At 40.8% G+C, this 12,357-nt stretch overlaps 1 protein-coding gene across 3 annotated transcripts in view; it reads left to right on the top strand.

Moving 5' to 3' along the window:
* dennd2b (DENN domain containing 2B) overlaps nt 1–12,357 on the top strand; it is a 47,492-nt gene that overhangs the window by 11,468 nt on the left and 23,667 nt on the right. For all 3 annotated transcript variants that reach the window (XM_080496654.1, XM_080496655.1, XM_080496653.1), the window contains exons 2-3: nt 5,639–5,740; nt 10,113–11,387. In XM_080496654.1, coding sequence (XP_080352780.1) covers nt 5,664–5,740; nt 10,113–11,387 — 1,352 coding nt within the window. In that variant the 5' untranslated portion in view covers nt 5,639–5,663. The remainder of the gene's footprint in view (nt 1–5,638; nt 5,741–10,112; nt 11,388–12,357) is intronic.

A 12,357-nucleotide genomic window follows, 5' to 3' on the forward strand; every position in this document is an offset into this window, starting at 1 on the left:
TTAATATTTTGAAAGCCACAGCGGTCTGATGAGGAGGGCAAATATTAGTACATTCCTGTGTGTGGTGGTGAGAATAGTGTATCAGACAATCTGTCAATGTGACAGTGCCAAGGACATGTGGACTCTCTTTTGAAGATATTTTACTTAACAGAGTCTGTTTCTCGTTCGCACGGACACTGCATACAACTACACACTAATGCACACTGATAAAAGACCTACTTTTTAACCATCCCTCTCTTTCAAGGACGTAACCAATACAAAGGGCTCTTTTATTCCAAGTCAAACAGTCCATTGGAGACACTGTCATAGTAGCGTTTTATCAACATGCTCTTGTTGTAGAGTGAACAATATGTCATTCATATGCCTCTCATGTAATCTCTTATGAATATTGATGTGACTGAACTAGGGAAAAGTATTTAACATGTTTAGCTTCGAAGATTGAGAAACACTGAGCTCTTGAAGTAAAGCAGGCTCCTTGGAGTTCAAGTTTAATGCATACATTTTTTATCAAGTCAAACTTGTATCATTCTAAGACTGAATACGTTACTCACAAAACCTTGAGTGCAAACAGAGGGAGCAGCCAAGATGCAGCTTGAACAGAGTGAATGTGTGATTTGGGGAGTATATGCTTTTAATGTGCTCCATCTTTCAGACTGTTGACATCCTAAGTAGATTTGTGGTGTATCCTGTCAAGCTGTGATGAAATGCTTGAAGATGGCAGCGATGTGTGCGGGGCCTCACAGAGAAAACGTTTCGCAAAGGTTTTCTCAGAGGCATCATGCTTGTCAGGTTCACAGTGAAAGAAGTTTCCACGTATCAGTACAAGCAACTTCAGACTTTTCAGTATTACATAGTTTTTCTCGTGTCTTCTTGTCGTTACATTTCCCAGCTGGTTACTGCCTTGGCTCACTCTCACTATTGTTATCAGAGCTGTTTCCAGCTGTGGCATGCAGCTCTAAAAACCCTCGGTAATGTTACCTGCTCAACAGGTAGACCCCTCAGTCTCAGTCTGTGACGAGCTGGAAAAAAATAATGCATTGTCTCGAAGTTAAAGGGGCCTGGCTATTCTCCTGAGGAGTTGGAGAACAAAACAAAGATGAATGGAGTGACAATTTCTGACTTTGAACAAGTGGCTGGACTTACCATGTGCATAGCTATGTTGCTGTGTACTCCTCTGATCACGTTGTTTAAGCTTGAAGTCAAGCCCTCTTTATTTGTTCAGCTCAACCTCACAAATGGGAAGACATGGTGGAGCATTGATAATCGCTATTGCGTCAAAGGAAGGGTTCCTGGTTCCATCCTGCTGACAGATGGGCCATTTCTTTGTGGTGTTTGCACATTTTTCCTGTGCTTGTGCTGTGTGGCGCTTCACTGGATATCCTGGCTCCCTCCCACAGGCCAAACACATTCTTGTTATGTTTGGTGACTCAAAATTAGCCGTAGGTCAGGCTGGTTGTCTGTCCCTTTGTGTTGCCCTTATGATTGACTGGCAACCTGTTTCCGGCCCTTTGCTCTGTGTTGACTGCGGTGGGCACCAACCCTAACCCCCTGGAACCCCAATCTGGATAAATGGATATAAAAGATGAACAGATAGATGAATATCACAAAATAAGGAATAGTTTGAAGACATTTCATGAATAGAAACAGAGTACAGGCCACTTTTTATAACTGACAGGCATTCAACATGTATTGTGTGCACAGACTCGAGCAACATGGGAAAATTTGAGTTTGATTGATATGGAGTACTGATATAAGATCCACAAGGACATCCAGCTACTTCTTGCACAAGGAGGTGTGGGGGAGAGTGTCAAAGAGTGTAAATAATTAAAGAGGGAGAGGAAAAGAAAGCACAGTGTTTTATTTGTGAACTCTGGTGCTTCCAGTGACAAAAAGGAATTCATCAAAATAAACTTCTCAGATTAAATTATACCTGTGTGTCATGTAGCATCCTGCCTGACCCAGTCAAATACTAAACATGTTCACACCAGTGAATGTGGAGAGTATCTTCAGCTGTTGACTGTTAAGTTTGCCTTGCTCGGACATCTCAAGAGAAAAGTGGTCTTGAATGTGGTTGAATGCACTTTAAAGGTACTCTGGAGCTTTCTCAGAAGTCCCTTGTTTACACGCTGTGATTTTGTGTAGGGAGATGGTATCAGACCTCAGGAAGTCAGTTGGCTAACGCCTTGGTGTTTACACGGCAGAGTCCATCTTGGGGCCTCTGTGACCCATTTCTGTGATAATAGCCAAGAAAACAATGAAGTTACACAAATGTTAACCTCAACTAATGTTACAGAGAAGTTAAACCCATGAAGCGTTTGTTTCGTTGGTGTCTGTGTGTTTCCTGTCACGTGACAAAATGATTGGAAACAGGCTTTTCAGCAGAGTGAGAAAGTGATAAGTGTGTGTCACTTATACACGTTCGTCAAGTATTGATCAAATTTCATTTCATTCAATACATTTTTGTGTTCTTAGTTCAGTTGTTTAATTTCTTCTCAATACAGTACCCCGTTTGGTTTTTACATTTGATGACTGGTGACATAGCATTATTTTTTAGGTTTGGATTCAATTAGGTATTTTCTTTATATTTTTCTCAGTAAATCTGTACCCTTTGTAAAAAAAAACAAAAAAAACTGAAATCTATTTAGAAGCTGTCCTGTCTAATAAGAAACTCCTGCTTTGAGCCAACCCTGTGTTTCTTTCTATTTCTTGAGCTTCTGAAATCCTGCAGCACAACAGTATCTACATCAGAAGATATGCAATGTAATGTAATTGGGCACTGTACCCTACTTCAATTCACTTTGTGTAGTGTAGTCTGTGCACTGTGCTCCTCTGAGCCGGGCAGGACTACAACCATTTGTTGTAATAAATAAATATGATGATGCACGCTTCGTCGTCTTTGCAAAGTCGACAGGAAATAGCTGACAGCAGGAATGCTCCCTCTCTCCTCATCTGTCTCTATAAGAATCAGATCTGCTACTGGTTGGCTGGCTTCTTCATACAACTACTTCCTGTAAACAAGTCATGCGGCCAAGCAAGCACCCTCCTGTTCACCTCTGATCTCTGGGGATGTCTGTTTGACCCGCTTACGCACCAGAAACAATTAATTTGAGCCCCTTTTAAAAGGGTCAGTGCTGCAATTTCAGGGGCATTGGCCTCAAGTTTGACGGCAGGCTTCAGCTATCGTTTGATCTAATTTGTGAAAGATGATGTCTTTAACATATTTTTTTAGTTTTCTGTGTGGTCTTTTTGTCATATTGGAGGATGGTGCATCACATGGAGAATTTGAAAGATATTCAACAAGTAAAGCACTCAACATTGCAGTTTTAATAATGATGGAAGCATGGCTCATCAATTCCAATAGAAAAAGTCACTTTTTTTAACTGAACAGCTTATATAAACCTTCTGCAGACATGCTTATGAAGAAGTACACACATAAAACCAATAATAGAAAATATAGCAGAGCTTTCAATATTTGAGCTTATTGTCTCGATCCAGTTTATATCAGCCTTTATCAATTTCGTGAATGCTAATCATAAGAGTACTGCTACTTCTAAATGATATTAATACATCACAATTTAACAATATTAAGACCAGCCAAGCACTTGGTAACACAAATATTTAGAATTTTCTTTAAATTATTTTACATATTTTATTGCCTCTGATTTGAGTGGTTTAGCAAATGTAAGTCATCTATTTTTTTATGGCAATACCATTAAATTCACTGTTGCATTTAGTCCCAGATTTTGCTGAACCATCCATCAGCCCTGACCTCCTCTCTTCATAAACTTTGTGCTTCATTAACTACGTCACCTTATTCCTCCTTTTGTTGTGTTGTGCTTACTTCAGGTTCCCATGAATTGTTATGAGCTGCTTACACAAAAGAACCATGGGAGTTATTTTTATTTGATGACAATAAAAAAAAGGTTCCCATGGTGTTTTGAACATGTTGAGAACTTTCCCTGATGTAATGTGTTTCTTTGAATATCAGCAGTGACCCTTAGAAAATAGTAACATGCACCCTATCTCTAGTAATACGTGAATTGTTTACATAAACCTTTTGTTCACGTTAACTGGAGAGCAGACAGAATAAAACATAGTTTCCCTTCCAGATTTTCTCTTGGCCAAGATCCAAAATGTCGGTGACGGTTTTGGGCAGCAGGGTAGTTCTGTGTCTTTGGATGGTGAAAGGCACATTTTTTTAGGTGGGAAAGTGAAACCGTGCCAGGAGCACCAGAGGTACTCTGGCACAGGGTTGACTGCATGCTGTGTTAGTTCTGCCACTTACTTCTGGTTTGTTGAAAGTCGTTGACTGCACTATTTACACTGGAGCTTCTACATGGCAGATGTGGTGAAGTGTGGCACATAGTAGAATTTTTTTTACTAGCCACCCTTTATAAGAACTGGAGTAGCTCAGTCATTTGGGATTGAGAATAATATACTCCTGGTTTAACCCTTTAAGATGTGAGTCCTATTTGCGTCGGCCCCGTTTTTGATTGTCTGCAACAATCTATGAAGCAGATCACCAGATGCTGCTTTTCATTCAATGCACAAATCTTTACAATGATAGTGTCATCTCAAAGCACTCACTGTTTAACTATATCCTAAAGGAGAGCGGTGTAAAGGTACATACACTTCTGACCTACTACACGTGTTCAAGGCCAACAGATTGGTGAGATTCCTAAATCAACACTTATCAGTGCGCTATAGATATTGGTAAATAACTGCTTCATTTAATGTTGTACACAAATCTAAACCTACTGTATACTCACGGGCAACTGTATTCCTGGTGTTGAATATCTTTGACCGTTTTTTTTCTCTCATTTTGTTGTAGTAATTGCTGCAATGATGCTTGAATGGATGTTGTTTCAGTTCTGAGTAGGCTAAAGCAGTAGTTTGGGGGGTGGGTCTTCTCAGCAGAAGGCATTTGGGTCCAGAGTAATGCATTTTTCTATCATAAGCTTAAAAATTAATTCATTCATCTATCATATTTCTTCATTCAATTCAGTGTTGCAATGCACTGGAGCCCTTTTTAGCCTAACAAATGGGAAAGACAGTACAACCTGGACAGGCTGTTGTAGTTCAGACACAGTGACAGTGACGCACGCACGCACGCACGCACGCACGCACGCACGCACGCACGCACGCACGCACGCACGCACGCACGCACGCACGCACGCACGCACGCAGCCACAGCTCACCATTTAGCCTTAAATTAATGTTTTGGGAGAAAACACTACATTTAAAGTGGAAAGCATCTGAGGAGTTATGCTTTTTTATTGCTTGTGGGTATGAACTCTTCGACACTTTGACAAATCATGGGCTACGATAATCTGGTCTGTGATTCTATGTAACAAATTTAGTGCTACAGAAACCTGCATTCAGTCATTGATACTGCACAAAGCACTGATGCTTCATTTGATCTTGTTTCCTGTTTGTGATTCAGTGGAATGTCGATTATCTGGTGTTTGATCTATAAATGATTTGCAATGTTTCTGACTGCATTAGATGCTTCCTCTTTGTATACCTCAGTCACCCTGTGAAGAACTCTACTGGAAATATTCACCTATGTTTTTGTGTTTGCTGAAGTTGTGGTAGCATTCATTTTGTTAAAATGCTTAACATTGTGTTTGTCCGTCAGGTGAGCGGGCGGGCTGCAGACAGACATGACTGCCAACAAGAGTTCAAAGGCTGTTCCCCGAGGAGGAGGAGGGGGTAAAACTCCCCGGGACGTCCCCGACAGGTCAGTGACATCAGGGCCAGAGCTGGTGAGCTCATGTGCTCTTCCAGTAACCTCAGGTGGTTTCCACACGAGTATCCATCTGACTGGATGTTGAAAGAGACAGAAGTCCTGTATTTAGTCAGCTCATTCATCTCTCACCACAACTCCCCTTTGTGATCTGGTTGATTTTCTCCACTCATTGGAAAACAGCTGTGAGTGTCAATATTGATAATGCGACGAAAACTTTTGCAAATGTGATCCTGTTTCCTGGACAAATTGAGCTCTGAACTGTGAGTACTGAGATGATATTCGTATGATGAGAGCTGACAGTGTGCCAATGTGTTGATAGGTGTTAGTTAGAAATGTACAAAGGGGCATTTAGTGTCTGAAACTACCTGCAGTGAAATATGTCCAATAGGTTTATCATTATTATTAAGAGAGTTTTCTATACAGTAATGGACCACATTTAGGCAGTTTGATTGTCATACTAATTTTCTTGTTCATGTCCATGAAAAACTATGAATGTTCCAGAGGGATGGCTCAAAGACATATGACATTTTTGTTTCACAGTTTCATTCAGCTTTATAGCTTGGTAGTGGCTGCACTGCTTATTGTTGTTTGTGCTAAATAGCTTAGATTGTCAGGCAGAATAGAATAGAATAGAATAGAATAGAATAGAATAGAATAGAAATGCTTTATTAATCCCTGAGGGAAATTTTTAACAGAGGAAGTTAGGCATTCTACTTCCAGTGCATTTTACTGCAGACTAGTTGTTGTATACACAACTGGCTGTAATCACAATACCAAACTATTCCTATAGTAAGAATAACTGATCATTTAATATGCCTCTTAGGCTCATGTTACCTGAGAATCTTAAAGTTCACATGTAAAGCTCATAAAACCTGTCAAAGATGGATTGTAAATCCCAGTTTCAAGAGTTGGAGAGGTTTTACTGTACAGTTGGATTGTGCTACACAATGCGTGACCCCCAAACGTTGAAACTAACCAGGGATCACTTTCAAGGACAAATGACACCTACAGCAAGCTGTGTAGCCTTAAGAGGCATACATAGCAACATGTAGCAACACAGTGCCAGAATGGAAGGTAATGTTTAAACCCTGAGCACAGACAGGGTCCTCTTTTGATTTTGACCTTTGAGTATACTTTTTTTTTACAACACAGATGATAATTAACCGTCAAAAGAAACCAAGTGAGATGTTTTGACAACATTTTGGCTGAGCACCATGCGACAGAGAGAGCAGTCATACTCCTATTATTGTTCAATACATGATAAAGTCCCCAAACATTACACGTCCTCCTATTATATTGGCCTTTCTAAAATATTGAAGTTTATGCTGGAGCACAGCTGTAAATAAATTAACAAGTGGGAGCACCTGGCGAAGTTTGGACGTGTTGAACTTGAAGTGTTTTGGTTGAACTGTTCTGTGACCAGCTTGGTCTCTCCATCTCCATCCTGGTCAGTAACAGGAAGTGCCTTGTGGTTAACAGGCCCTGACAGCCTGAGTGAAAGCCGGAGGCCACGTTGTGACTGGCACCCGGCTCTTTGTACAGTACTGCATGTGTGGCCGGCCCAGCTGAAGCTGGGTAAACTGGGCTTATTTTCACAAGCATTAACTAGACCTCCAGAAACCCAGAAAGGTCCCCAGGTCCTAGAATAGAGAATAAAACAAAATCTGCCTGTGTTTTCTTTTCATGTCTAATTGAGAGGTTTTCACAGGGTAGTCTATATTTTATTCTACAGCATATAGAATATTACTAACATGTGTCTTGTTATTCTAATACAGTAAGGTATTCAAGATGTTATTTTGAGTTCTTTAGTTGACTAAACCCACTTTTGCATTTAATATTATATTCATCCATTCATCCATCCATTCATTCATTCATTCATTCATTCATTCATTCATCATCAAATGTATAATCAACTATTAAAAGCAAATAAAGGCAAAATGGAACAGAAATTACACAATACGTACAAAATAAAGATATAGTTATGTATTTTTATTTGTTTTATTAAACATGTGGTGAAGATACAGGTCTGGTTAATTTTAATCAAATAAACATTTCAAACAGCCAAGTAGAATTTATATATGTTTGCAGTAATAATAATAATATGTACATTAATAAAACAACAAATGATAATCATCATGGTCTGTGCATATCAAATTAAACATATACACAGAATCTTCAAAACATTCTCAAAAGAGTTTGCTGCCAGTGTAAATATTTCCTTTGGATCATCTTGTTATTGCCTGCTTATTGTCACATGCTACGCATGAAAACGCCCCCCTCATGTTTCAACGATGAAAGTAAAAGGAAAGTGGAAAACCCCAGAGCAAAAACACATACTGTCGTAATTAACTCAATAAACTGTGCTGTTGGTGGTATTAGATTTTGGTGTTTGGTCTGGTTGCTACTAAAACATTCCCATTAATATTTAACTTAACAGACACTGCTCTCCGCCTGGCTTCCTGTGGTTGTCCATCTCCCTGGCAGAAGTTTAGTTAGGAGTTCTGCCAAGAAACCAGTATGATTTTAATTTGTCAGACCAGTTCTAATAGCTTCCCCACTAAACTACTGCATGTACATGTGCTGACTACTGAGTAAATTTAAGTAGAAACTTTTACTGCAACACATATACTTGACAGGCTTTATTGCTATTGTTATCGATAATACAGTTTTAGAATACAACATGACAAAAGGTCTTCTTGTCAATTACCAAACAAATCCCTAGGATAATTAGTGTCTGGTTTTAATGACATTTGTATTTTAGAGACGAAAAGTAAAGACACACTTCTGTTGCACCGTTTCATTGAGTTTAATGAAAGACCGGTTAATGCTGGATGTTTTATCTTCTCTTACTTAATGATCATAGTTATTCATAATGTCCAATTTATCTCAAGACAAGCGAGTGCATGTCCTTCTGAAAAGTAACCATATTGATGGTAAAGCAGGCCGGTTTGTTTTTATGAGCTTCAGATTATGTCTCTCTCTCTCACACTGGCATCACTTTACATAATATCCCCCAGTTTCACATTTTAAGCAGTGAACCAACACTGAATAATTTCACCCGAACAAAATAAATTGTAGTTGCAGCTTATCAATATCTATCGGAGGGATAAAACTAACAATGAACACGCTAACAATGAACAATATTAGACAACACTGTGGTGATACAGTACAGTATAGTACATTTTAATATAAACTATTGACTACAGATACTGCTCTGAATTATTCTTCCAGATTAAACATAGATTATACAAACTAGTGTGTTTAAAGAAAATACAATTTCTGATGACAGATCTTTTGAGCTTTTATATGACCTTCTTCTTCTTCTTCTTCTTCTTCTTCTTCTTCTTTTTTTTTAGTTCCTCATATGTGAGTTGTCTTAAATTTACTCCTGTACCTCGCAGGCAAGAAAGATAAGATACATCCATCATGCTTACAGCTTGCAGGCATCGAGCTGTTGTAAAAGTCTCTCCACCCTGGAGCAGGAAGAATGAACCCAGGGAAGGGAAAATAGGTGTGAAGCTGGATCTGTCCCGACCTGCAGTGTTGGATCACAGTCCACAGGCCTCTCCCTCCTCCCATAACGCTTGTTATTCTTGCCATGGCTGTGACATCAGATCTCTCAGCCCTCCACTTTCACAAGAGTTAGTCATCAGCCAAATGATTATGATGATGTTCGTGATAAACCGTGAGTAGTGGAGCGTCCTGGATTTCCTTACAAATTTTTCCTGTCTGTGGAAATCGGTGAGCACCGTGAGAAAATGTGTATGTGTGTATGAGTATGTGTGTACGTGTATGTGTGGTTAACAATGTGAGAGTCAGCAGTGAGCGTGGAACTACAGCAGCACCGAGTATCACTCGGCTGCAAAGATCAGAAAAGGCTTTGAGGACCAGAGATAAGTAGTGAGGCTCATACAGGTAAGGGTGCAGTAATAAATTTGATCTGGCACACCGTTGTCTGTGAGGTCTGCATTGATTCTTCTCAAGTTATTTTTGATCATGTGGAAAAATCCACAGTGGCATTTCAATGTAGTCGGTATTTCCTTTGGCATTTATCTGAATCTCACTTTGCCAAAGACAGAATACTTTCCTGTGGTTTTTCTAAAATCGAGGCTCAGGTTTTCATTTTCTCTTTGATCCTAAAAATTAATTCAAACCTTTCAGATGATTTTTTTATTTCTCTTATTTTTACAGTTTTTGCCCATCTGTTCCAAATTGAGTTTCTGCTACCTTTATGCCATAGAGTCGAGTGGACTTGGCTGGCACCACTTACAACTCAGCTTTTCTGTTTTAAAAATCCTCTGAAAGAATTGTGTTTTGAGTTTGCATTTCTGTGAACATTTCACACTTCTCTTTCTTGTTTCAGGTGCCAGTCTACATCTCCTTGTCCTGCTCTCTCTGCCAGCCTGGGACACAGCCAGCAGTCCCTCCTGCAGAGCGACGAGAACTCTGGAAAACAGAGTAGGTACATCAGGACTGACGGCAGGTTCCTGCTACGCTCTGGATGGAACAGCAAGACAGCTGGCCTTTCCACTGCTGCGTCTCTCACGGAAAACCCTTACTCCCAAGGACGTCTCATCAAATCAAGGAGCATCAGCTGCCTGGACAACAGGCTCTCCATCTATAAGCCTCCAGCTCAAACCAAGCTGTGTCAGGAAGATCAGACCGTTCAGAATCATACAGAGAAACACGGGGATCCGTCTGCAGGAGATGGACTAAATGGTCGAGCTTTGAGTTGGAGCACGCTCTCTCTGGGACCAACATCTAACCAAGGCCACAAACGCACCCTCTCCTTGACCCGCACGGTGACAGGTGTCCCCCCAGCCACTATCCGCAAAAAGATCTCAGAATGGGAGTGCAGGAGAGTCTCTCTGCCTAGGATGAGCTTGTGTCTGGAGAAAAGAGGAGGAGAGCGCGTTGGAGGTAGTGAGGGCTGCCCGAGCCTGCTTTCCTCGCCCTGTAGCGAGAAGACTTTTGACTTTAAGGGCGTTCGCAGGATGAGCACAGCGTTCTCCGAATGCTCCTACACCGAGGTGGAAGAAGAGGAAAGAGTTCCAGACAAGGATGGTATTGGTCGATTCCAGAAAAGGATTGGCAAGGCAGAGTCATCGGGGACATTTGTGCGTTCCCTGTCTACTCGTAAAGAGACGTCAGCAGTTCTCAACAGGATACAAAAGATTGAGCAAGCGCTGAAGGAGAACCCTAGTCCTCCCCCTCCACGTTACTTGAGTAACTGCTATGCTCCAGACAAGATGAGACAAAGAACCTTTGTGATAGGTGACGACCTGGACAGTACATGCACCAGTAAGCGCAGCAGCATTTGCTCAGTGACCACTGAACCTGATGCTGTTTTGGTGCCCGACAAGCTCTCTAAACTGCGACAAAGGTTTAGTGTGAGCTCAGCCAGGTCTGAAAGCCCAGAGCCCCCCAGCCAGCAGACGTCTGTTGGCACACCAGTTAACCCCTTACCCAAACCCAAACGCACTTTTGAATATGACGCCAAGCAGGACCAGACGCAAGCCAATGGACTACCTCCAGACCGAGCCTCTGAGTCGCCCCCGCCACTGCCCTCCACCCCTGCTCCCACCATGACACGGACTGCAAAGCCCGAGGGCAGCACCCCCATAAAAATCCACGACAGGTGAGATAAGAATATTCAACTATCCTCTCTAATCACTTGTGTGAACATGCACCATACCTCTGCTGACCAGCTCCAGAATAGTGAGCTGTTTGTGTTCTCTGTTCTCACGCAATAAAACATTTATGGTGTTTCTCTAGAATCTACCTCAGTAAAAAGCATGTGCTGGAGGCGCAATTGCATCTGAAATGGAAATGGACAAACTTTCAATGCTACTGCGACTAGTTTGTGGTCCTTTGTTGTGATCTCTTTTGGTTGATTCTGATAATTCAGAATCAACCACCGAATTTGTGCTTTTTATTAATGCATTACTGTCTTTTACTTTAAATATAGAATGGCCTATTGTATATACTGGAGTGGTTTTTCGAATCAACTATAGGTTACATATTAAATAGCATCAATATCATGGGCTACACAGTCATTGCCTCATAGACAGCCATCAAAGTAAAGATGAGCGGTCTGTTTCAGGGACCGAGTGGAGATCTGCTGCAGTATCAAGCAAAAAGCAAAATAGGAGATGGATAACATGGAAATCTACAGCATTCTCGACTTACATGAAAGGCATTGTATTGTTTTTGTAAAGTGCTGCTTTTTGCCTTTTTCGGGTCATGGATTTTATCACACAGTAAATGCCTTTTGGTTTGGAAGAAAACTCCTCGCACTAAAAATAGTTGATTTATGATAGTTTACAGAACCTGTGATGTGTCAGATACTTTCCAGAAATTCATGCAGGTCCATAAAAAAGATCTGGAAGTTTATCTTGGAACGAAGAAAGAAGTCCACATGTTAATATACTAAAGGCACTATTTGTTCTGTTCTTTTGAACCATTGTTAATGTATAGCTCTCGGGGTTTTGGTTGCGAGGGTGGGGCCTCTTTAGATTGTGCCTGTGTCAAGCAGGCATAAAATCCTGAAACTTTTGTCCCTTGGACTCTGTGTTTAACATTCCTGTGGCTGTAATGATTTCAGACCA

The sequence above is a fragment of the Blennius ocellaris genome (assembly GCF_963422515.1).
Source record: "Blennius ocellaris genome assembly, chromosome: 1".
NCBI classification, from domain to species: domain Eukaryota; kingdom Metazoa; phylum Chordata; class Actinopteri; order Blenniiformes; family Blenniidae; genus Blennius; species Blennius ocellaris.